This window comes from Ambystoma mexicanum, chromosome 3q (assembly GCF_040938575.1).
Source record: "Ambystoma mexicanum isolate Mex_15411 chromosome 3q, UKY_AmexF1_1, whole genome shotgun sequence".
Taxonomy (NCBI): domain Eukaryota; kingdom Metazoa; phylum Chordata; class Amphibia; order Caudata; family Ambystomatidae; genus Ambystoma; species Ambystoma mexicanum.
This window is the reverse complement of record NC_090926.1, coordinates 48,535,797-48,561,634: the sequence shown is the minus strand read 5'-3', so window position 1 is coordinate 48,561,634 and position 25,838 is coordinate 48,535,797. Positions and strand designations below refer to the sequence as shown.

At 48.1% G+C, this 25,838-nt stretch overlaps 1 protein-coding gene across 1 annotated transcript in view; it reads right to left on the bottom strand.

Annotated features, from left to right (window-relative positions):
- The window catches only part of GGA1 (golgi associated, gamma adaptin ear containing, ARF binding protein 1), an 839,899-nt gene that overhangs the window by 78,970 nt on the left and 735,091 nt on the right, over nucleotides 1–25,838 (bottom strand). Inside the window, exon 16 of the mRNA XM_069653043.1 lies at nucleotides 4,606–4,716. Coding sequence (XP_069509144.1) covers nucleotides 4,606–4,716 — 111 coding nt within the window. The remainder of the gene's footprint in view (nucleotides 1–4,605; nucleotides 4,717–25,838) is intronic.

The following is a 25,838-nucleotide window of genomic DNA, read 5'->3' as shown; positions in this document are numbered from 1 at the left end:
TGACTGAGCTGACGCGGCTGCGGCAGTGCCTGAGGGCAAAGGCAACTGCCGCTGACGCGGCTGCGGCAGTGCCTGAGGGCAAAGGCAACTGCCCGAGCGGCTTTGGCACCTCCAGTACCCCGTTTTCCACCTCTGGTACTCCTACGGTGGCCCCTTTGACTTGCAGCTCCTCTCGATTTACCAAAGGATGAGTAATACCGAAAGGAACCTCCCCTCCATTGCTGTTCCCTAGGACGAAAAAGGCAGAGGTTGGCGAACTGCAGTGCTCAACGACTTTGCTGCAGCTTTGGAGGTTTGCAACCTCTCAAGGCTCTCGTCAGCCTTGCTGCCAAAAAGATGTTCACCATCAAAGGGCATGTTGAGGAGCTGGTCTTGCACATCCGGAGCAAACCCAGACTTCCGCAACCACGCAAACCAGCGTATTACGATGCTCGCCGTCATGGACCGGCTGACACAATCTGCCATGTCCAGACCAGACTGAACTGACTCACACATGGCATCCTTGCCATCCTGAACAATAGCAAGAAAGCCATCCCGTTCCTCCCGTTAGGGAATATGTACTGCCGCTAACGAAATACAGTTCCACAGAGAGTGCGTGAAACGTGACAAGGCACACAGAGTTGGCTGCTTGCTAAGCCATAACCCCCTGAAGAAAACCCTTTCTTCGCCCAGCCATCAAAACATTTGTCGTCCCCATCAGGAGGGATGGTAGGGTATGACGCCTGCTTCGCTGGGGCCATAGCCGCCTGCACCACCAAACTCTCCAGAGTGGGGTGCGTGGTCAAGTAGCAGGGGTCGCTACCGGCTGGGAGGTATTTTCGCGGCAAAGACTTGCTTACTGCCGGGAGACTCTCCGGAGCAGTCCAAGCTGCTGCCACCCTTCTCTGCAAGGCCATATGGAATAGCAGTACCGGGTCAGTTGGTGGACCTTGGTCGAGGATATCCGTCAGGTCATCCTGCAGAAAATCCACTGGTGGCGCCGACCACCCCAAGTGACCCTCGACATAAGCCGCTGGTACGAAGACTCGGTATGGGTGCCAGGCTCAGGCCTACAGAATTCCACCTCCGGAGAGGTGTCCAGACCACTGGTGTCGTGCAACGACTGACGCAGGTCTTATCTGGCTATGACCAGACAAAATCTCGTTGGGTACCTCCTCAGGAACCATACCTTCCTCAGACCCTTCATCCATCTCAGAAATATAATCCAGAGGCTGGAATGAGGGCACAGAAAAAGGGGCAAAGACATTCTTAGCCTTGGCCAGAGCCTTTCTAGGGGGTTTCACCGTGCCACGGTGTACCTCCGACAAAGCAGCCTCGAAAGGCGTCGATGGAATCGGCGTCGACGTCAAGCGTGGCGCCGACAGCTTCGACACAGTCCTCGAGGGCGGAGCCCTGAGCGTGTCCTTCGACAGCCTGAGCGCGATGGCGTCAACGGCTTCCTCTGAGGCGGAGCCTTGAGAGAGTCCCTCGACTACCTCGGCACCAAAGGTGTCGATGTCTTCTTCGAAGACCTCCGACGGTCTCGAGGGCGTCGAGGACCGGGACCTGGAACAGGCATGTCTAGAGTGACCATCCTTGTCCAACCGGGACCTCGAAGGTGCCCGGTGATTGCGACGACCAATCAAGCCCGAAGCCCTGAGAGCGGCGTCTCTAGCACAGTCACGGCCGGCATCTTTCGACGGCGCAGGCGGCCCGGAGCCCTGTGACTGAAAGAAATCGCCATCTTCTCCTGCCGAAATAAATCCCATTCTGCAGGAGTGCAATACTTGTTAGGACAAGCTACCCGCCGAAGGACTGGGAAGGCGACTGATACCGGCGCTTCCGTGAGTGCCTCGAAGAGGCAGAGGAATGGCAGGACCTACTCCTGGACCGAGACCCCCTGGACTTACGCCGACGATGCGGAGAGTCGCTGACGATGCGGAGTCGCCGACGATGCGGAGAGTCGCCCCTCGAATCGTCAGTTGAAAGCCTAGTGGATCCCAACTTCCGGGGCTTGCCCATCTTACACTCCGCAAGGCCTTCCATGTAAGCGACTGGCTGTCTACACAGTCATCCGTGTTGTGGTCCTCAACGAGGCAACCAGAGGCAGGCGTCGTGCGAATCAGTCAACGACATCTTGGACCCGCAGTCCCAACACTTCTTACAACAATGAAGACATCAAGGAAATCTTCACAACGAACAGTTTTGAAGAACCGAAAGAACAGAACTCAGAAGAACCGAGGTGCACTGAGATCTCCGAAGCGAACACGTTCGCGGAAAAAACGGGACTGAGGCTACGGGCGTCCTGCGTCCTACTTATAACATCTGGTGACGTTGGCTCGACGGAGGCCCTCGAGGACAGCGTATCGACGCAGAAAGTTTTTTCCGAAGCAGCAGAGCTGTGGTGATTACCTGTCATAGATATGGAATACGTCAGAGTATCCAATCCCCTCAAAAGTAGAGGCACTCGGAGTGTTTGTCCTCCACAAACACGTTCCTCAATCTGCAGCTGGAGCAGAGCTTGAAGAGGGAGCCTGCCTCCTTCTCCTCCAACATTGTGCAGTGTGAGCCTGATACCCTTCTGGAATCTTCGATAAAACTCTCGACGATTCTTCCCCTTGAGGGGTGTTGAAAGACGCCGACAAACAGATCCTGCTTGCCAGTCAAAGGAACGAAAGAGCACAAAGGCTCTATTTGACCAAAATAGAAACCTTTTTATTGAAAAAGCACGAAAACGTAGAAAAGCTCTCAGAACAAAACACGAGGGCTTACAACACTTGAACGTGAGGTAATAGTCTGAAGATGGCTGCCAAAGGAGGGCTTAGGGAGAGGACAGTCATTGGCTGGGGGCAGTATGATTGGTTTATAGGAGAAAGACAGTTTGTAAGTGAAAGTTAAACCTTTTTCTTTTACCAAGGATTCCCGGCCCGACAACAGGGAATATTCATGAGCATTTGAATCCATGCCAGACCCCATGCAGGAGAAGAGTGAAATTGTGTGTCCGGAGGTCCAACTGGAGCACACCAAAGTCACAGCACCCCCGGGAGATGGCTCAATCTGTAGTTCGTCTTGAGGCTAGTTGGTCCCACCAGCCAAAAGGAAGATTTCACCCTCTAAGGAGCTCCTCTGTCGATAAGAAAACTGAATCAGAACAGCAATGGTCGCTTCACAGCTACTGAACGGGTCTGCAGGCATCCCTGGTCGTTTTCAGCTTCGGATCTTCTGCTCCAGTGTTCGACTTGCCTTCGACTTCAAGAACCTCACCTTATATTCAATTTTCCCAGTCACTCCTCTGCAAACTCTCAGCTTTTTACAGAAAGGGGAGGGTGGCTGTCCAATCAGGAAAGCCAGCCTCCCAGTGGGAACTGGTTCATTTAGGCACCCTGGTAGACAATGGGCAAGGGAGTGCTAAACTCCTCCCTCACACCCTACCTTCGCAGTCACAATGGAGCATGGGCGGGGACACCAAAGGGTTCCTGCCAAAGGCAAAACACAAGCAGAGACCTCCTCCTCCCAGAATGGTAGAAGGGCTAACAAAGGACAACCACACGAGAAATGGCAAAAAAGAAAGGAACCATCATATTAGAACATAGATGGCCCTATTGTGCACAACCGAGACTGTGAAGGCAGTCTGCAGTAAAAAAATAGCTCAATAGTTGGTAGAACACGTCCACTGCCACCACCCATAACTGTAGGGTTGTCACTGACTAGAAAGTCACTGGAGCAGAGAGAAGGGGATATTAGGTATCCCCTTAGCACTCCACATAAGGTGGTGTGTGTTAATCTCTCATAGTATAAAGTTTTAGGAAGGATACAAAGTATCCCTCTATCCTTAGGAACAGTGGTTGTGAAAGAATCTCAAAGGAGAACCCAAAAGGGTTCCCAGCAACACTGCACATAGGGTGCTGTGTGCTGCAAACGTTAAACCCGGAAGCCTTTAAAGAGCTATGGAGGATAGCAGACTCCATAGTGAAGGTAAAACAAAGAACACAATTCCAAAAGTCAGAGCAAATAAGAATGAATGAATGAGAGGGGGGGGCTCCCCTCATTCAGAATATAAAGAAAAAGGTCCAGAAGTCAAGTAAAAAGTGCTGTGGGTCTTACTAGGGGAGTGGATTAAGCATAAAACTGATATCTCCCAAACAACACTCACCCCTTATCCATAGGCCATGCTATCCTATGAAAGGAACGTGGAACCCTACACCACAGTTAAACCATGTGGACTCCTCAGTCACTGCTAAACTATAGTAAATCTGTAAAAGGGACAGGGCTTTACAGATCCTATTTCAGAAAGAACTGGTCCCATGTCACAATCTGTGTGCATGTGTAATTCATACTGTAGCATAGGCAAACAGTCGAGCAGTGAATTCCCCACAAAATATTCTGCTGTTATGCTAATTTGTAGTGTACTATTGGTCTGGTGTGTTCCAGGTGTGTCCTGTGTGGGGTTTTGTTTAATAAACCTGATTTCAACATGGTTTGCTGTCTAATTATAGCATATGCCCAGCTATCTGTGGGCAGATTCATATTAATGCCCGGTCAATTGCTCTTAAGACAATACAGCTGCTCACGAATGCCAAACCTGTGCTAGGTTCGGTTTAGCTCTATAATGGAGATCCTACTTACTTTCTGTGGGTTTGATAGCAGTAGCACCTGAGTAATGGCTGAAGGGGGCACAAGTGGACTGAAGGCTGGAAGCTCTGTTCCAGATGGAGGCTGAAGCTTCACCTTCATCACCTATAAGAAAATTAAGAGGAAAACATGTGTGGGGATGAAGGAAGATAAGCAGAATGGAAAAAAATGAAGTAAACGTCAAAATGGAAGGAAAGCCAGGTAGATAAAAAAGGAAGAGAAAACATAAGAAATACCAACACAATACAATATAGTAAGGACAGAAAAAAGAAAATAAAGAAAATAAACAAATGTAGTTATACACGTGTTTCGGTTCCATCAATCTTTTCACATATATCAACTTACAAATATTCATAAATATTCATTAATAATGTTAATTCATTTAGCATAAAATTCAAATGTACACATCCATAAAACTGTTATGAGATAATACAATTAAAATGTAAAACCTAAATATTGATTTTATTGGGCATTTGTAAGGTGCTTATACATCAAGAAAATTGTGTTTCAAAGCACCCACAGGGCAAAGGGAAGGGAACAAGGGGAACAGCGAGACAATGGAATATGCAAAATAAAGCGTTCCAACTAGGCCTTGTAAACATTTCGATCGTGCAAGTGCAGAGAGTGAGCAAGAGAAGGGAGTACGTGCTAGAGGATCCACAGAGGGGTGAAGTGCTGGGGAGACCGTTGCAAAGCAACAGGTAAGTGCAAGAGCCGGTTGCGAAGGCGACCGTTAAGTGCCAGGCAGTGACCACTAGTTGGAAGAGGTGCCACCAGCCCATACAACAAATGCAGGCCTGTGAGACAGCACAGGCCAAGTGGTGCCCAAGGCAAGTGCAGGGGGAGGGTGAATGCTCCGGGTGATCGGACAGAAGGCCAGGACTCAGGAGGACACAAGGGCCCAGGCCACCAATCACAGCTACTGTGCGGTTTAGTACTGGAGATAGAGAGGGTTGGAGGAGAAGAGGAAAGTCTTGAAGTGTTTGCAGAACTTGAGGAGATCTGGCTCAAGATGGAGAGAACGGGGGAGGCTGTTCCAGAGGATGGAGCCAGCTGGAAAAAGGGAAAGGCTGCACGCTCTCTTCTTAGAGAAGTGCTTGACAAGCAGAGTTGGAGCCAGAGGATCGGATGGATCTGGAAGGAGAGTATTTGGTGAGAGAAAGTTGCAGATAGAGTGGTCCCAGGCCCCAGACAGTTTATGGATGATACAGAGGGATTTAAATTTGATCCTTGCAGCAACCGGGAGCCAATGGAGAGATTTTCGGGCTGGAGAGATATGGACCCTGGGCTGAAGGCCAATGATAAGTCTTGCAGCCCTAGTCTGGATTAGGTCGAGGGGGCGGATAGAGGAAGACGGTAGATTAAGGAAGAGGCTGCTGCAGTAGTCCAGCCTTGAGGGTACCAGAGCCCTGGAGACATTCAGCTTCTGGGTGAGGGTGAGGATGCCCCTGAGAAGGTAAGTTGGAAATGGGCCTTCTTGGCAAGGTCCAAGATGTGAGGAATGAAAAAGAGAGGATTCGAAGATAACTCCCAGGCTTCTGGTCTTAGAGGAAGGAGAGGGGGAGAGCCCATCAAGTGTGGGCAGAGTGAAGGGAGAAAAGAGGGACCAGGAGACCCAATAGGAAGAATCGTAGGCTTGCTGGCATTGAGACAGAGGTCATTGGAGGTACACCAAGACTGCATAGCGGACAGGCAATCAGGAATGACGGAGGACGTCAGAAGAGATGTAGAGATATAGATGTAGAGATGTAGAGGGTGGTGGTCAGTCATAATGTAGAATGCAATAATCGATTTTTTTTTTTAGTTTAGAAAACAATGTCGAAAAACAATGTCGAATTTTTTCTACATTTTTTAGAATTTTTTCGAATAAATAAATATATATATATAATTAAAATGTGTTGAGTATGAGGGGTGAGAGGGTGGTGGGGGTGAGAGGGGGCCAGGGGGGTGCTGGGTGAAGGGGGTTGGGGGGACCCCCCTAGTAAATGATACTCTTCTTGTTTATTTATTGATAGTGCTAATTGACTTTTTTTTCTAAAAATTGACTCTTTTCATTATATGTATAGGTTTTCAACATTGTTTTCTACATTTTTTTTCCTACATTATGACTATAAACCGTAGAGGGTAGTCTGAAGAAGAGTTGGGTGTTGTCTCCATAACACGAAGTGTGGTGAAAAAGTGGAGATAAGGTAAGCAAGAGGAGGAAGACAGATATTAAAGAGCCATGGCGAAAGGTTTGAGCCCTGGGGAACGTCACAGGTGGAGAAAGAGGTGGGTGAGGAGAGAGAATCCAGGATAACTTGGGAGGGACGGTCAGTGCGGAAGACAGTCAGCCAGTCAGTCCAGTGCCCGCTCTGAGATACCAAGGGTATTATGGAGCCGTTTTAGGAGGATGGAGTGGTTAACCTTGTCAAAGGCAGAGAACAGACTGAGTAGAATGAGCACAGCAGGTGAGTTTGAGTCAAGAGATGCGATTCTTCACGGGTGTTCAGGAGAGCAGTTTCTGTGCCTCTGGATACTCAGAATCCAGATTGATGGTCGTGCAGGCAACCAACAACCTCAGTATCCTGACAGTTGGGGGACGACCAACTCCTCCAGAAGTTTACCAAGGAAGGGAGTGAGAGAGATGGGGTGGTAGTCAGCCGGACACGAGGGGTCGGTAGAAGGCTTTTTCAGGAGGAGGCGCACAAGAGAGTGCTTGAGGGAAGAGGGGAAAGACCCAGAGGCAAGAGAGTGATTGCAGACATTTGTGGGTGCTTAATAGTTCTGGAGGAACAGGGGGAGACTTGTTTGGAAGATACCTTCACAGAGTGGACAACTCTAGTGACATCGTCTGGTGTGATAGGAGAAAAAGAGGAAAGAGTGGATGAGAGAGGAGGGGCCAAGGGCGGCAGGGGGATGGGTAGGGCAGAGAGAGAGAACTCAGGATGTCCTGAGTTTTAGCAGCGAAGTGGGTGGCCAGTGCAGCGCAGATGGCCTGGGAAGGCAGAGGCGAGGTAGATACTGCAAACGGATTGGCTAGTTCCTTGTAGATTTTAAAGAGCTTAGCTGTGTTATTAGAAGCTTGAGAGCCGCGAGCCTGGATGTGAGCCCTCTTCTTGGAGTGAATGGGGAGACGATATTGCCTTTGGAGAAGGCGACAGGTTTTACCTGCCACTTCCTTTCAGCAGCTCTGCACTTCTGTTTCAAGAATGCTAGATCAGAGTCAAAACAAGTGTTACGCTTGGAGGCAGGTTTCAAGCGGATCCTCATGACAAGGACAAGATTATCCAGAGTGCGAGTGATAGCGAGAGCTAGATTGCTGAGGGCAGAGTGGATAGTTGAGTCAAAAATTGGAGGAGGGGGCTGAAGGTTGAAGCGAAACCAGCAACTGACGCTCTTCTTGGACAGATGTTTACGCAAACGAGGCTGCAGAGCAGGGGGAGGTTCGGTCAGAGGGCTGAGCGGTCCCAGATGGGAGGAAAGGAGAATATCCTTATATCAAAGTTCTGGCCACGACCTACAGGGCCAAACCTAAAAAGGAGTTCCACGTCATGTTTTAACCGGTTTTTAACTTGCTGCCAAACTTATCAAATCCAATGAGCATGGATACACTTTGCGAATTTAAGCAATATGCCCAAAATGAATTACTTCTGATTGAGTCGTAATTATGTACAGATTACCCCTAGTTACACTTATAAACAGTACCCAGTTTATTACATTCAGTCATAACATGTTGGATAGTTTCCAGTATATGGGCCAGTTTACATATGCATATTACCTACTCGGGGAGTCCCTTATTGCCCATAGACTAGCAGGGATATTGAACATGTTTTTTTTGCTCACAAGGTATTTGTAATTCCAGCCCACACATTGTTAAAGTGGGTAATTGATTAGTCCTTATGAGTAGCATAAATCTCCTTACTGCTCGTGCCGGATTTAGGATTAAATGTCATTGTGGTCTCAGGAAATTATACAATTCCAATCTCCATGTATCTTTTTAATGAGGTCAAACGTTTGTCATTATTTCTCCAGTCCCAATGATTGATCTTATACTCAAACTGTGATTTTAACCTATGAAAAATCACAGTTCCACTCCAGGGTCCAGCCAATAGCTTCAAACTGCTGAACATTGAGATTGCAAAAGTCACCTACCTTGTTGTCAGTTTTGTGTACCATAGCCAGTCCCAACAAATTTAAGAGGGGACATTGGGATCTTTAATTGCTTTAATATATTTATCCCCTGCCTTTTCAGCGACAGACCTTCCAACGATGTGAGGCCCAACTCCAATCGGAGCACTGCCATCAGGAGACGGAGTATACGCCTCCAAAATGTCCCTTGAAACATTTTCAGCCATTGTAGGTTCACAATGGCTAAAGCATCTAAACCATACAAAATGGCAAGGCAAAAGCTTTGTCTACATAACAGTATAATACTTTGCAAGCTAAACCCGGCTGTTCCGTTGTAGAATCTATTTATTAATATTAGTAAGGAGGCTTGCCGCCTTTTTTCAGCAACCAGTACAGGATAGTTTTTCCTTAGGCCAAAGGGTACCCCTAGATATTTATACTCAGAAACATGTTCAATGCGACCCTAAACCAAATTTAATGGAGTTCTATTACAACGTTTGCCACCTTAACACATGTATTTGCTTTTGTCTATGTTTAATACCAGATCATTTTCCTTTGCTAACTACATTATTCATTGGCAGTTCTTAACAAGCCTATATAGTTATGGTCTAGTATAATACCGTTTGTCAGCATACGACAGTCAATCAATATACACTTGCCTGATCTTAGGGGACAATTACGTACGTTATGCAATCTTAGTGTACGGTCTGCCAGGTAAAGGGTGAAAAGCAGAGGGGCTAGCACAAAGCCTTGGTTGACTCCTATGTTTGTCTGGAATTGGCTCAGTGCCAGCCCCTCCACTACTTAAAATCACCTGGACATGGGCGTTTCCATGCAAATGAATGCACACTTGTAGTAGTCACCCTGGGATATTGTACTTTATCAACTTCTGCCACAGTTTGGTTCGATCAGTGTTATCGAAAGCGTCTCGGAAGCAAACGTACAAAGTATTCAGGGTGAAATTGCTTTTGCAGAGGGCATTCCTTGTCAAGGTGTCCGATATCCTAATATTTTGAGAAGTCGCAGACCCCCCTATAAAACCTGTCTGAAAAGTGCCCAGCAATTGGGCTTCATCAGCCCACCTCTGCAGCTTTCTCAATACAAAGGTCGAGAAGATTTTAATCGTCACGTCCATCGTAGATAGCAATCGATAATTAGTTGGTGACATCCTAGAGCCTTTTTTAAAGACAGGTTTTAATATCAATTGCTTCCAAGAGTCACATATAGTTCCCTCAGCACAGACGTTTATCAAATAGGATCTCCAAAATCGAGGCACAGTATTCAGGTTCCTTTCTTAATACAATATTCACAAGGTAATTGTGGCCAGCTGCCCTGGACCCCTTCAGATTTCTCATCACAGATAGAATACTATCCCTATCATAGGTTAGTTTGAAGCAATCTCGTCTGTCTTCCACATAAGCGAGTTGTCGTCTACTGCCAGAGCAAGGTTTCCACTATATGCTTTTTTCAGATTTCTTCACTACTTTCCGTAATGTTCTTTCTATGGATTCTTCTCCTACACATTCCTTATCTGATAGATATTCCCTCAAGCTTGGCTGCTTCGGAATATTTCGACAGTGGGCGTGGTGGACCTCGACCCGGCCGTCGACCATCAACCCACATTGCACAGCGTCTGCTCTAAACGCGACATCAGGCGTCGTATAAATAGCACGGCACTACACCTCAACCTCAGTTTCCCCTTTCCCGCCCTGTCCCCCCCCCCTCCGCGAGCACCACACACTGCATAGGAAAACGGAGAACAAACGGGCTAATGAGCCCTTAAAAAGAAAGTAACCATAGTAACCATAAACCTCCAAAGGAGGAACAATTGGGCAAACACTACAAGTAGCGTTAGAAAAATCCTTGTTCTAAGAAACTGTGGCAGGAAGACAGAAAAGTCAACATTAAAGAGAAGATGCGACCAACCACCGACTTTCTGAGCAGGGATGATGGAAGGGGAGATGAGGAATCTGTGGGATAATAATCCATAGAAAGAGCATTACGGTAGTAATTTCCCCTTCAATGGATTGCCTTTCTCCCGCAGATTCCTCATCTGATTGACTACTAAAGGAGTAAATGAAAGAGGCGTGCATAAAGTTATACCAAGATATTTTGCTGCACTGCCCTGACAAAATGCACATCAGAAGTATGAGCCACATCCAGACTGTAGTGCTTTGCAAGGTATTAGGTAATGATGTTGCCATGAAAAAAGGTGTCAGGTCAGCGACTTTAAAAAAAATGCATTAATGATGCACCCTCCAGTCTATCAAACACTTTCCCCAATATTCTAGGACTGGAGGTAATAATGACATGCATTACTTAACGTAAAAGCATTTCTGATTATTGAATCTGCTTAGATTCACATGCTGTGCATATGGTCCGACATCCAGTGGTAACCGCAGAGTATTGCATTTTGTCTTTCGGGGGACCGAAATGGGACGTCGGCATAGGCGTGTCCGAAACACTATCCCTATTGTGACGTGTGTAGTACCCAAAATCCCTCACGCGCCAAGGTCACCCCGATTGTATTTTTTCTGCCATGAGCGAGCCCAAGGCTATAGTGAGTGAGTACATGAAGAGAGAAAGTAGTAAGGAGTCTATGTTCCTTCCACCCCGAGCAGGGAGGCAGGGAGGGCGCATGTGAATCTAAGCAGATACAATCATCAGAAATGCTTTTACGGGAAGTAATGCATGTCTTCTGATGCTTGTTAATCTGCTTAGAATCACATGCTGTGCATAGACTAACGAGCAGTACCCGCAGTTGGAGGTGGGTTGTGAGAAGTAAGAGTAGAAAAAAGATGTCTTAGTACTGCTTGTCCCACCTGAGAATCAGACCTAGAATGAGTGTTTAGGCAATAGTGTTTTGTAAAGGTGTGTACAGAACTCCAGGTTGCCGGTTTGCAAATGGACTCTAGGGGAACATTTGCAATGAATGCTATGGATGCCCCAGTGCCTCGAGTAGAATGTGCTCTAGGCTTGAAGGGCAGTTCTCTCTTTGCAAGAGTGTAACATAGTGTGATGCATTTGACAGTCCACCTTGATATTACTGATTTAGAGACAGGGTCCCCTTCTCTACCAGCTGCCACTGAAACAAAGAATTGTTTAGTTTTCCTCAGTGGTTTAGTTCTATCCATGTAGAACATGACTGCCCTGCGCACATCTAGTGTGTGAAGGCTTCTTTCGGCCACGTTAGTAGGTCTCTGGAAGAACGTGGGTAGTTCGATTGACTGGTTCACATGTAACTTGAAATCAATTTCGGCGCAAATCTGGGATGAGTGCGCAGAACTACATTATCTTTGTGGACTGTAACAAAGGGGTCCAAGACCGAGAGGGCCTGTAGTTCTGATAGAAGTGATAGCTACTAGAAAGGCTGTCTTGTACGTCAGGTCTTTCAGACTAGCTTTATGGATAGCCTCAAAAGGGGGTCCCATGAGCCTAGTTAAAACCATGTTTAGATCCCACCCAGGGGCTGGGTGAGTGATGGGGGGTTAAATTATTTTAACCCCTTCCATAAAGGCTCTAATCACAGGTATTTTCCACTATGACACCTTTTGCTGTGACGTGGTGTAGGCTGACAACGCCGCTAGGTGAACCTTTAAGGAATTGAAGACTAACCCAGAGTCCAAAAGATGGGTTAGATCTAACCCAATGTGTGAAGGCGAGCAATCGGTGGGATTGACACCTTTGGAACTGCACCAAAGGACAAAACGTTTCCATTTGCTGGCATAGCAATAACGTGTGTTAGGCTTTCTTGCCTCCCTCAGTATGTCCATGCATCTTTGAGGGAGTTGCAGATGTCCAAACTCTATGACTTCAGGAGCCAGGCTGCTAAGTTCAGAGTTTGTGGGCATGGGTGCAGAGTCTCCCACCCTGTCCTGAGACAACATGTTGTACAGGCTGGGCAGCTTGACTGGTGGGGAGAGGGACAATTCCATCAGGTGCGCGAACCAGGGTTGGCTGGCCCACATGGGAGCCACCAGAATCATGGTGACTGGTTCCTGGTGCATCTTGTGCACTATCTTGTTCAGAAGGGGAGTCGGGGGGGGGGGGGGAGCGTAAACAAATTTCCCCGACCAAGTTATCCAGAGACCGTTGAGACCGTTCCCCTTGGATCGGTTCTGGGGGTACCTGGAGGCGTAATCTGGGCATTGGGCGTTCTCCTGAGTAGCGAATAGGTCGATCTCTGGAAACCCCCATTCTGCGAAGACGTTGGATACAATGTCTTCGTGCAGACGCCATTCGTATTCTTCTGGCAGAGGAAAATCTCTGCCGAGTACGTCTGCCAGAAGATTTGAGTTCCTCTGGAACATGTTGGGATATCAGGAACATCTTGTGTTTGAGAGCCCATATCCAGATGTTTTGGGACAGCTTGGATAGCCCTGGAGAGTGAGTGCCCCCCTGCTTGTTCGGATAATACATTGCTGTTGTGCTGTCGGTTAGGACCAGCACTATCTTCCCTTGCAGTTGCTCCTGAAAGGCTTGCAATGCTTTGAACACTGCTAGTAGCTCCAGTAGGTTTATATGGTTGGAGGCTACCTGAGGGGACCACACTCCGTGCGCTGTCTGTTGAAGCAGGTGAGGCCCCCCACCCTGTGAGAGATGCGTCTGTCTTAAGAGTGGCTTCCACTGCAGGGGTGGTGAAGGTTTTCCCCTTTAAGAGGTTCTCCCTCGACCACCACTGCAGAGAGAGAACGAGGGCTGGCGAGACAACTAACAGATCTTCCCATTGTCCGCTGGCCGACACCACTGGCTGTTGAGCCACTCTTGCATGGGACGCATGCGCAGCCGCGCGTGGGGACCAAGTATATGCATGACGCCATCATCCCTAGCAAGCGCATAGCTTTGCGTACCGTCACCTCTCGACTGGCTACATACTGAGGAATTTGAGAGAGCATGTTCAGAACCCTTTCGCTGGAAGGGAAGACTAGACCGTCTTCCGTGCGAATTAGAGCCCCCAGGAACTGTTTTACCTGGCTGGGGACTAAACTGGATTTCTTTTCGTTGATAGAAAATCCCAGGCTGAACAGTAGGTCTACTGTCTTTTGGGTGTTCGAAAAACAAACGTCGAACGAGTCCCCCGTGATGAGCCAATCGTCGAGGTAAGGGTAAGCTGGAACTGAAAGTCTGCGCAGGTGTGCTGCTTCAACTGCCAGGACCTTGGTAAACACCCATGGCACCGAGGCTATGCTGAAGGGGAGTACCTTGAACTGGTAGCGTTTGTCCTGAATCACGAACCTTAGGAATTTTCTGTGCGCTGGCAGCATTGAAATATGAAAGTATGCAGCTTTCATATCCAATGTTGTCATGAAGTCCCCTTGATTTAGCAATGGGAACACCTCTTGAAGTGTTACCATGCAAAACTTCTGGGGCTTTATGAACTTGTTCGCCTGGCGCATGTCTAGAACAGGACGCATGGTGAGATCCTTTTTGGGTACAAGGATGTATATTGAATAAATACCCTCGTTTACCTGAAGAATCGGGACGGATTCTATGGCGTCCTTTCCCAGCAGCTCCTCCACCTCTTGGATCAGGATCTGCAGATGTTCCGGTGAAAGGCGTCGATGTTTCGGCGGTCTGAACTGTGGGGGTCGGGCGAATTCCACGCAATAACTGTGGGCGACCGTCTTTAATACCCACTGGTCTGAAGTTATCCCCTCCCATGCCTTGAGGAAAGATGTTAATCGCCCCCCGACCGGGGAGACATGGAAGGGAACCTGAACTTGGTGGTCATTTCTGACCCGAGGTTGACGCACCTCTGGAATTGGAGCCTCTGCCTCTATTCTTTCCGTGCTTCTGACCCCTCTGGGGGTAGTAAGTGGGGCTTGCAGCCAGTTGAATTGCATTGAAGTTGCCGGGCCGGGCTTGTCCTCGAAAGGACCGCCGAGAATTGCTGCCCCTCTGTGAAGAGGGTTTTTGGGAAATCTGGTGCAGTGACTTAGTAGTCTCATGCTCCTTCTTGGCTGTCTCCAACGCAACGTCTACCGCCTTCCCGAAGAGGTTGATGATTGATGCCTGGGTCTCAGGCCTGAAACCCGACATGCGCAGCCACGTGTGTCTCTTTAGGAGAGTATCCTGTGCGAGAGACCTGCCTGCTGTTTCTGGGGAGTCCAGGGTATTCTTTACAACATTTTGATTGGCAAGTTTGCCCTCGGAGACGATGGCGAGAATCTTGGCTCTGGTTGGTTCCGGAACCTCCTGGAGGTCTTCCTGGAGTAGGTTCAATTGGGCGTTGACGTAGCTTGCCAGTAACGTCGTGTTATTGGCAATTCGGACGGTATAAGCAGCTGCCGAAGTGACCCGTTTGCCTAGGGCATACAACCTTTTGGACTCCTTGTCCGGGTGTGACTCTCTCGTGGCAAGGGGAACCCCTGCTCTCTTGCGAGTGTTGGTCACCACCAACGAGTCCGGGATTGCGTGTTCTTTGATATAAAGCGGGTCGGTGGGGGGAGGGCCCTTGGATTCACAGCCGTAGTCTAAGCGGGTGTAAGTAAAGAAGGGGCCAGCCGTCTCTTTACAGAGCTCAAGAGAGGAATAGACTGGCTTGCCGGAGGCTTGTCATTAATAATGTTTTCCGCAAAATCCTGTTCAATCAATGCCTCAAGCGTGGCAATTTTAAAGAATTGCGCTGCTTTTTTCAACGTGTTGTTGAAAGCCATTTGATCATCCACCGGGGGAGCTTGCCGAACCGGTGTGGATGGGAAAGAGTCGAGGCAAACGATATCAGAATTGTGATCGTCCTGCTGGGTGTCCTCCCAGATGTCCGTTGCACCTTGATCTTCCCCATAATTGTCCAGAAAAAGAAGTCTCCTCTTCTTCTGTATAGATGTCTCTACACGTGTCCTTCTGGACATCTTCTTGATAATCAACATAGTGTTGAGCATCTAGGTGTTGGGCAACTCGTGTGTGAGGGTTAGGGTCTACCCGAGCTTTTTTCAGCGGAGGTTGATCAGAAGCCCCGAAATACTGCTCCAGCCAATCCATATACCCCTCAAATTGTTCCGTGGTCCACTTGGATGACCAAAATGGACCCAGCTGAGCAGGAACAGGGTCCTCCGCCCTAAGGCGTTCAGAGGATCTCCTCAGGGTGCTTGAGGAGGTACCTGGCTCTCTTCGTAAGAGTCCTCAGGATCGTCTTCCAAAACCGTGGAAAACCTTTCGGCGGATTGGCTCATAACTGTGGGTGAAAGCGGTACTAGGCCCACCGCCGTAGCAATCCTATTGATACTCTTACTGATGGTTACTGAATCTTCGGGGGACAAAGCCTTCGATGATGGTTTCTCGGGTAGAGGCCTACTGGTAGTTAGAGGCCTACTCAGTTTTCGGGCCTGCACGGGCCTTGGAAACCTTGAAACTCGTCGAAGTTTCTTGTTCAGAATCTATGGCGTGTGTAGTTTGGGGAGTAGCGCCTTTGTTATGTTTATTAAGCCCAGTCGTCATGCGCTGCTGCGGATGCGGGGAAGGCTTCGGATCAAATCGATCCGATGGCGCTTGCGCCTTCTTCAACGAGGTCGTCGAGTAGGGCGCTTGGGTTGTGTGTTTTGTGCGGTGCGATTGTACGCCCCTGTCACCGGGTGTGGTCCTTGTAGCAAGACCGGAGTCGAGCCTGGAAGGGTCAGGGACGGGCGTGGTAGCTCTAGAATCGTCCGCCTCAAGGTCTACAACATCCGCGTTGGACGTTTGGTCATCCGATGTACCCCGTCACTCTCGGCTGTTGTCGCGGCAGGGGAGGGAGGCTCCACGCGTGACATACCGTACGCGGCCCACTGCTTCAATTGGCGCTCCTTAAGGGATTAGGTTTAGGAGTTTAACGCCAAACACCGCTTTAGTGCTCTAGGGGGGAAGACAAGCGTACACGAAGTGTGCTAGTCTTTCCACCGATATCTGACCCTTCACAGAGGGCAGAATCTAAATGGAGTCCTTTCCATAGCAGAAGGGAAGGGTGACCAGACCAAAAAGGAAAGAAGTGGAAAAGAGGAAAGACATCATAGCAGTATGGCAAACCCCGAACCCACTCTCCCTACTGTGTAGGCCAGCCAGAAGGCCCGACCACGTGGAGGTCCGAACGCCGGATCTTAGGTGCCGGAATCCACAGCGGTAGACGGTACCCCCGTAGTCTTCGTCGAAGATGTTCTTGATAGGCGAAGTGGCTTAACGGGGATTAAACTGACAATTCGGTAAGATAAACAATGTCTCATGAAGAGCTCCGCTATAGGCGACCAGTTATCTGGGTGGAAAAAAACAATCTGAGGGACCTCGGCACGTGAGGGATTTTGGGTACTAACACGTCATGATAGGGATAGTGTTTCAGACACGCCTATGCTGACGTCCCCTTTCGGTCCCCCAAAAGACAAGATGCAATACTCTGCGGTTACCACTGGATGTCGGACCATATGCACAGCATGCGATTCTAAGCAGATTAACAAGCATCAGAAATATAATTATACCTCTCCTAGAATATATGGGGAAAGAATTTTGGTAGCCAGGAAAAAGTCGCCAGAACACGACTACGTTTTCACAGCGACATTATTACACGGAACCCTTTGCAAAAGTATGCAGGGATGACCATGTCGCAGCATGACAAATCTTCCAGACAGGGACACCCCTCTGCAATGCTGTGGATGCTGAACCAGCGTACTATAACATGCAAAAGAGAAACAGCACACCCTTGTTTGTGTGAAAAAATCGTTACACTAAGTTTAAAGAATTATTGAGCTCCTGTGGCTCACAAAATCTTGTCACTCTTAAAGGGTGCGGGGAAGAAAGCAAATGACCCCTGTATCAAAAAGTCAGTAACATCATGAAAATACAAAGTTCCTACTGGTAATAGGAACTCCCGTCCCCTGCATACCATTTGATATTGGACAACTTAATGTTCCAAACAATGTTTAACCAACTTTGATAATTGTACTAAATTACTTTAGAATTCAAGATTTCAATTGTAGCAACTAAATTAATGGAGAATCCAAATTCACAACAAATGACCAAATATTGATAGAATTAAAACTATTTAAAGCCGTCTGGTCAATTATGTCTGCTTGTTGTGCAAAAACAGTAGTGGTGCCAGGGAGCGGTTTGTCTGGATTACCAGCTTTAGTGGGCTGTGCAATGTTCAACTGCAACAGTTAATTTGTGGGCCTCGCAAAATCTTAAAAAAGCTGTTAAGACCCACAGGTCGAGTAACTCAATTGGTCTACTCGACTTGAGAGAAATGCACTCTACCTATGTTTGAACATGTGGTCTCATCCTGGAGATTCTCACACCAAGATAAAGCGGAGCGAATGTATCGAAAAGAGAAGGAAGGATCGCGAGAGAGGTCTGAAAGTGGCAATGGTCATAGAATTAGCATGACTACTCAATGGGTGGGCACATAACCAAACACCTACAGAGTCAGTCATTCCTCATATGTCATTCCTGTGTGTCCCTTCTCATATGCTATTCCTCCCAATATGTACTCCATTGCCATAGCTTTGGTTTATAGGTGTCGCATGAGACATCTAATCACCAAAACTAAAACATACGACATATTTCTTGCATGGTTAGTCAGAGGCTTAGCTAAACAAACATTTTCCTTTACATCCTGCTATAGAAAATACACACAATACTAATAGGGCAAATTGTATGGGTGAAACTCGTGAATAATCAGAATTTACCTTTCAGGAATTACACCCAGGACTGTTTCACATGTCTTGTTCATTCTCTATAGAAACAACTCACAACCCTATGAATTTTGAAGCATTTATAACGTGCACACAACAAACTGAATCGTAGCCTGGCGCAGATGGTACCAAGTGGTACCAAGTCAAGAGGGGGGAGGGGGGACAAGGAGCAACAGCCCAAAGAATAGCGTCAGGGCAGACATAACTGGACAGAAAGCCAAAATCACCCTGTTTACTTAAAGATTAGTTTTAAAACCTGCTCTAAAGCTCAAAGAGTTAGTCTGTCTCAGACTCAATGGAAGACTGTTTCACAGTCTGGGCCCAGTCACTGAAAAACAGCAGTCTCCTCTTGATCTATAATTCGTCCTAGGGATGACAAGGAGTTGGTCCCCAGACCTAAGGGCCCGGGTAGGTCGATATGATTTCAGTTCGTTTATCAGGTAGACTAGTGCCAACCCAGACAAGCATTTATAGACCAGACAGCCGATCTTAAATTAAATCCGCCAACCAATGTAGTGATCGGCAGAGCCCAGAAGTGCGAGTGTTCTTGGCTACATCAAAAACCAACCTTACTCCTGCGTTTTGCGCTTTTTGAAGCCGATAAATAGGTTTACCCAGTGCTCCAGCCAAAAGTCCATTGCAATAATAAAGATTGGAATTAACCAACGCCCCAACCACTGCAGCACGATCAGCAGACAGAACATAAGGTAGTGCTTGGCGCAAAAGGCGAATGTTATAGAAAACAGACTGACCTTGGGCGAGACCTGGTTAATACATCCCAGGTCACTGTCAGATACAGCCTAAGTTCTTTACTTTGGTGGCAGAATCCCAGAAACTGGGGCGCAGGGGGGCATTTATCTCCATCGAGGAGGTGCTTTGGTCCAAACAGGATTACCTCTGTTTTTTTTTAGAATTTCATTGTTTTCTTCCATCCATGCACCTATTTCCTCATGGCACCTGCTGACCAGGGTAATAGCTTCCTCCACATCAAGCCTAATGTATAGCTGGGTGTCGTCAGCATAACAATGAAAGCTCAGATGATATTTTTCCAAGGTATTCATTAAGGCACGAAGATAAATGTTAAAAAGAAGTGGGAAGAGCCAAGCCCGGGTGATTCCCCAAAGCCAGACGCAGGAAAACAAAAAAAACTGCGGCGGCCGCCTGCCTTTTTTACCAGCATGGCTACCGCCAGAGTTATAATGAGGCCCACACTCTGGAGCAATATGTTAAAACCCTTTAGCCCCTGTTACAAGCCTAGCTGGGTAATGCACGATTCTTAAGCTCTGCACAAAATGAATTTCCACCAGAGCTCACACCTCGAGCAAAGCTGCCACCCTTTAGTCCCTGCGCAGCCCAGGTGAACACTTCGTCTCCTTATGCCTTCCAAAGAGCCACTCAATTATGCTTGAGATAAATAGGTTTTCATCCCCCTGGCCTGGGAATGACACCATTTGGCTGCCTCGCTGCAACACGTTAAAAGGCATGCTCAGCTTGAGAGAGGGTAGCTCCTCCATTTCTCGTCTCTCACCAATCATGCTCAGCTAATTCAGCTCTACTCGCAAGCCAGACTGAGTGAGTGAGTTATGCCTAAAAAGGTGTGTTCGAAGAAGTACAGACACCACTTTTGTTGCTTAAAATGTGCATGAACATACCTTGACAAATGCATTTACAGAAGATGTATTAGGCAATCCTCTGATCAAAATTGTTTGTAGGTTCATCCCCTTGTTAATACAGGATAACAATTTGAAGAATGAACATTTGTGGGCTGTCCAATAATTGGAGACACACAATGTCTCACTCTGTGTGATTCTGGCGATGGTATACACAACAGTATTATCGACCAGATAAAGCTACTAGCAATTCTTTGCTCCAGTTGGTGGAGGAAAGAATCACCCAGTGGAGATCCAGTCAAATGGTTCTGATACAAATTATGATTTTTGGTGACCTAAATCTCCAACTGGAGCCATAGGAAAGTATGGTGGGACTGACTAATGAGAAGGATGCGCTATGGAGTGTGGGGGAATCTGGGGGCGACACCCTCAGCAAGGAAATACAGATACGCTGAGACAACTGCCAGAGTGTTTTTGGCTTTGGATCTCGGGGCATGCAATGGTAGATTCCCCAGTGAGCCTGGCAGCCACCACTTTCGGCTCTTTTCCTAAATCTAGTCTGAATGACTACATTATGGTAAATATTGAATCTTGGTACCATCTGCAGGATTATTGGGTGCTGAAGAGGTCGGAAAGCGACCATAATCCTATTGCGGCTATAGTGCCAGGGACACTGTTTGGCTTGAGGGGCGACAACTGGCAAAAAAGAAAAAAAAGAAAATATCTGAGTTAAAAGGCAGAGATAGGAGTTCAATCAAATGGCAGCTGCTAGATTTAGAAATTAAGCTACCCATCATCTACGCAAAGATTTGGTGTCCATTTGAGATGTTCTGTTCCTCCGATGTCGACAATGTGGGTTATTTGTTAGAATTCCATGAATCTAATCGCTAGCATCGTGGGAAATGGGTTGAGCAGGTCTTCATCAGCTGGGGGACTTAGGCCAGTCCGCAGGACTCCCTGGTACGACACTGAATGCTGTGCTGCAAAAAAGGTCCCGATTGAGCTTGCAAGGGGACCTGGGAGAGGGTCCACTTCGGCTCTGGCCGTTTCCAGGGCATTCTACCACAAGCTGCTTAAAACCAAAAAGGCACAACACTCAACACCTGTGGGAGAATCTTCTACAGGCCTCTAAAGCAGGAGACTCCAGGGGTTTTTGGCAACATATTTGTTGGGGGGGGGGGGGCGTTGGTGAGGGCCGAGAACAAATCCTGATCCAGAATGGTATCCCCAAGGATGCTTGGCTAGCCCACTTTGGAAAACTTTACAAAGTGGAAACTCATGATCCCTGCAGGGAAAACAAGGTCAGTCTCGGCAGGCCACAGTTGGGCGATAATGCGCCCCTGGTGTTGACCTCGCAAGACATCGAGGCAGCTCTATTGTTGAAGAAGCGGGGGAAGGCCCCTGGCCCAGGCTTGGTCCCCATTAATTATTATCGACAGGAAGTGGTTATATGGCTCACTTTTCTAGCAAAACACTTCAACGCTTTGTTGAAAGTGAATAGAGTACCCTCCTCCTGGACCCAGGCATTACATGTCCCCATATACAAGAAGGGAGACGGGCTGTCTGGAAAATTACCAGCCTGTCTTCCTCTTGGATGCTGGGGGCAAGGTTTTTGCCAAGGGAGTATTGGGCCATTTGGACACATGGAGTTGGCAGAGGAGGGTTTTGCACCACCTCCAGGCTGGATTCCAGCGCAATATTAGCACAGTGGACCAAGTGATATGATATGTTGCATTTATAACGCGTCTATACACAAGTGATTCAAGGCGCAAAGAGGAAAGGAAGGGAAAACAGACAACAATCTTACTAGGCCTAGTGACATTGAGATTGTGCAAGTGCAGGGTAGGGGGAGGGGAAACGTGCTGGGGGAGGATGGGAGAGTGCCGTACAAAGGATAAAAACAAGTTGTGCAGCCAAGCAGGTGGCAAGTGTGAGGGTTAAGTGCAGACAGCAGGTGTCAAATAAGTGCAGGTAAGGGGACTGTAGGGTTACAGATGCAGACCCAAAGTGCAGGGGTTGCCAGGTGCAACTGGGCGGGCAGGGACCTGGGTCGGAATTCAGAGGGTAGCCAGGTGACCAGTGCACAATCAGACAGCAGATCAGCAGGGGAGAGGAAGAGTGAAAGCAGAAGCAAAGATGAAGGTCTTGAGGTGCTTCCAGAACCATAGATGGTTCTCCTCATGTTCCAGAGAGGCAGGTAGGCTGCTCCAGAGGGAGGCGCCAGCCGAAGAAAGATCTACCCCCAACTTATTGCTTGGAGAAGCGACTGACCCTCAAGGAGTTGGAGGTGGAGGAGCGAAAAAGCTTGAGTAGGAAGATATTTCCAAAGAGAAAATTGGAGGTACTACGGTCCCACGACCCAGAAGGCCTTGTGGACAATGCAGAGGGTCTTGAACTTGATCCTTGTAGCCACTGGGAATCAACTGAGAGATTTCAGGGCTGGAGAGATACAATCTCTGGGCTTCAGGCCAAGGACAAGTCTTGCAGTCCTGTTCTGCAGGCAGATTTAAAAGAAGGCTGTTGCAGTAGTCCAGCCTACAGAGAACCAGAGCTCTGCATACAGTGAGCTTCTGGGGGAAGGTGTGGAAAGGGAAAACACTTCTGGGGAGGTGCAGCTGGTAGTTAGACTTCTTAGTGACGTCAGAGATATGACTAGAGAAGGAGAGTGTGGAGTCGAAGATGACCCCGAGGTTCTTAGCCTCACAGGTGGGAGCAGGAAGAGGGGCAATGGAGGTCGGCCAGGGAGTGACAGGAAAGGAAGGTGCAGGTGAGCCAATAAGGAGGATCTCCATCTTGCTGGCATTCAGACAGAGATCATTGGCGGCACACCACTCCTGGATTGCAGACAGGCAATCGGAGATATGAGAGGGAGAAGAGGCAGCAGAGGGGAGCCTGAAAATGAACCGAGTCATTCGCATAGCACTGAAAGGTGGCACAGAGAGCGGCAATGCGGTGGGCGAGAAGTGCCAGGTATTGGTTAAAAAGCCAGGGAGAAAGGATAGAAACCTGGGGAACACCACATGTAGAGAGAGATAGAGAGTAAGGACCCAAGTTGGACCTCGGAAAGTCGGTCCGAGAGGAAAGAGGTCAGCTAGTCCAGGGCCTGATCAGTGATACCCAGGTTATCACATAGCCGTTTGAGCAGGATGGCATGGTTGACTGTGTCAAAAGCAGATGCGAGATTGAGTAAGATGAGGACAGAGGGGTGATTAGCATCAATGTTAGAGAGAAGGTCTTCACGGATGTTCAGGAGCAGTTTCTGTGCTTCTGGCTGCCGTGAAGCCAGACTGGTGGTCATGAAGAGAACCAACATATTCAGTGTGAAGATTAAGCTGGGAGATGGCCAGCTTTTCCAAGAGTTTGCCCAGGAAAGGAGTGAAGTGCTAAGGCTCAGTCTGATTCTGGACAAATATTTAGTTCTATGGGCCACGAACATCTATGCAGTTTTTGTTGACTTAAAAAAGGCGTTTTACAGTGTGCCGAGAAACAACTTGTGGAATGTATTGATTAAACTGGGGGTACCACTAGGTATTCTAAGAGCAATGCAATCCCTCTATTTTAATAATGGGGCAGAAATCAGGTCTGGGTCAAGGGTGCAAACCACTGCTAGAATAGAAATTGATTTGGAGTTAGGCAGGGCTGTGTCCTGGCTCCAAGTCTGTTTTATCTTTTTATAAACAGGGGTGTTGACTTATTGCTGGCCCAGAAGACAGATACCCCATTGTTGGCCGGCGAGCACATCCCGATCCTTTAATTTGCCAACAATGCAGTTCTCTCTCTGACGCCCAAAGCCCTGCGGAAGAAATGTAAAATATTCGAGAGCCTCTGTGAAAGTAATGGATGTTCAATAAAGGTTTAAAAAAACAAGACATTGGTGTTTTGCCGAAAAAGGGCCAGGAAAACACCAAGGCTAACAATCAGCTTGGACAGTGGGGCGATCGAACAGGTTACGAGCTACAATAAACTGGGGGTCCTGCTCAGACTGTGGAGTTTCACAAAGAAGCGTTTGGGGATCACATACGGGATGTTTACATAAAAGTGTAGCACTCTGGGCAGGACTAACATCTTAATCAAAGCCGCCCTGCCCATCATCGCCAGGGGTAGCCTGGACCAGAACCCCATACTATTCTTGATGCCTTCAATTGCCTTTTCTGTGTTGTGTTTGTGTTCCTCTTCTGTCGTATGGTATATATTAATTCCCAGGTATCGGAACGTCTCGGTCTACCAGGATATCGGCAAGACCTGTAGGCTTCTCGGCTGGGTACTTCTATATCTTCCCAGAGGAAACATGCTTGACTTCTTGGGGTTTACTGCTATGCCCGAGAGGGCGGCGCAACGTTCCATCACCTCCAGAACATATTATAGATTTTCCTCTGGGAAGCACAAATATAAGAGTATATCATCAGCATACAATGATATGAGATGTGTACCCCCTGCAGTATGGATCCCTATCTCACCCTACTGTTATCTGAGGCAGACTGCCAGTGGCTCCAGCGCAAGGATATACAGCATGGGTGACCAGGGCAGTCCTGTCTAGTGCCCCTACTGAGTTGCCATTTGTCCGAGATTATTGCACCCGTTTTGACCCTGGCGATTGGGGAGCTATATAGCATTTTAACCCATCTCGGATACCCTGGCCCCATCCCATACTTCCCCAGAGCCGCAAGCAACCAAGGCCATCTCACCAAATCGAAGGCCTTGATAGCATCCAGTGAGATTATCACCATCTCGCCAGGGTCCTTTTCTGTATGATCAATAATGTGGTGGAGTCTCCTATGGTTATCGGTTATGTTCCTGCCAGGGACATAGCCTGTTTGATCGGGGTGTATCAATTTGCCACTCTCTTGAGCCTGTTAGCCAGCACTGCTGTTAGGATTTTGCTGTCTTGGTTAAGCATCGATAGGGGTCTGTATGACCCACAGTCTGTGCTCGACTTACCCGTTTTAACGATCGGGATGACCACCGGCTCCCGTAGGGACTCTGGTAGTACACTGTGCTCGAACGCCTCATTAAGCATGGCCAGCAATGGGGGGAGCACCTCTTGTTTGAATGTTTTATAGAATTCACTAGGAAGATCGTCCGACCCTGGGGCTTTACACGTGGGCAGGTGTTGGACCACTCTCTCTAATTCGTCTAAGGTGATTGGGGCGTCCAGGTCCTCTCGCTCCTGAGCGTCTAATTTAGGCAAGCCTATATCTTCTAGTGTTTCCTGTATCTCTTGATCAATCTCATCCCCTGAATCCCCGTAGAGACGTCTATAGTATCTGGAAAACCCTTCATTCACTCCCTCTTGGGTATCCCAAATCTTGCCTTCGTCCCCTCTGATTTCCCTGATCACTGGTCGTGGTGTTTCATTTTTATATAACGAGGCCAGCAACCTGCCCGGCTTGTCTCCTCCCGCGTGTTGCCTTTCCAAGTACTTCTTATAACTCAACTTGCGTAATCTATCCCAATGCTCACTACTGGCTTGTTGCAGCAGCTTCATCCTTTCCCCGTCTTCCCGTGAGGTGCTCCCCTTACGCATTAAGCCTTCTAGCTCCTTCTCCGATTCCTGTAACTCCCGTTCTATACCCCCTTGGAGTCCTTTGGATTTGGATAAGGCCGCACCCCGTACTACTACTTTGAACGCCTCCCATAAGGTTCCTACCGATTGCACACTTCCTGTGTTAGTGTCGAAATACTCGATAATCGCATCCCTCAGGTCCTCCTGGAAAACCGAGTCCTGCAAGGCCTCCGGTCTAAGCTTCCACGTCGGGATTCTCGCTCTGGGGGGCTGGTGTCGCTACTCCAGGACCAAGGGAGAGTGGTCTGAGAGCACTCTGGCCTTGTATTCCACTCCTGTCATTTCTCC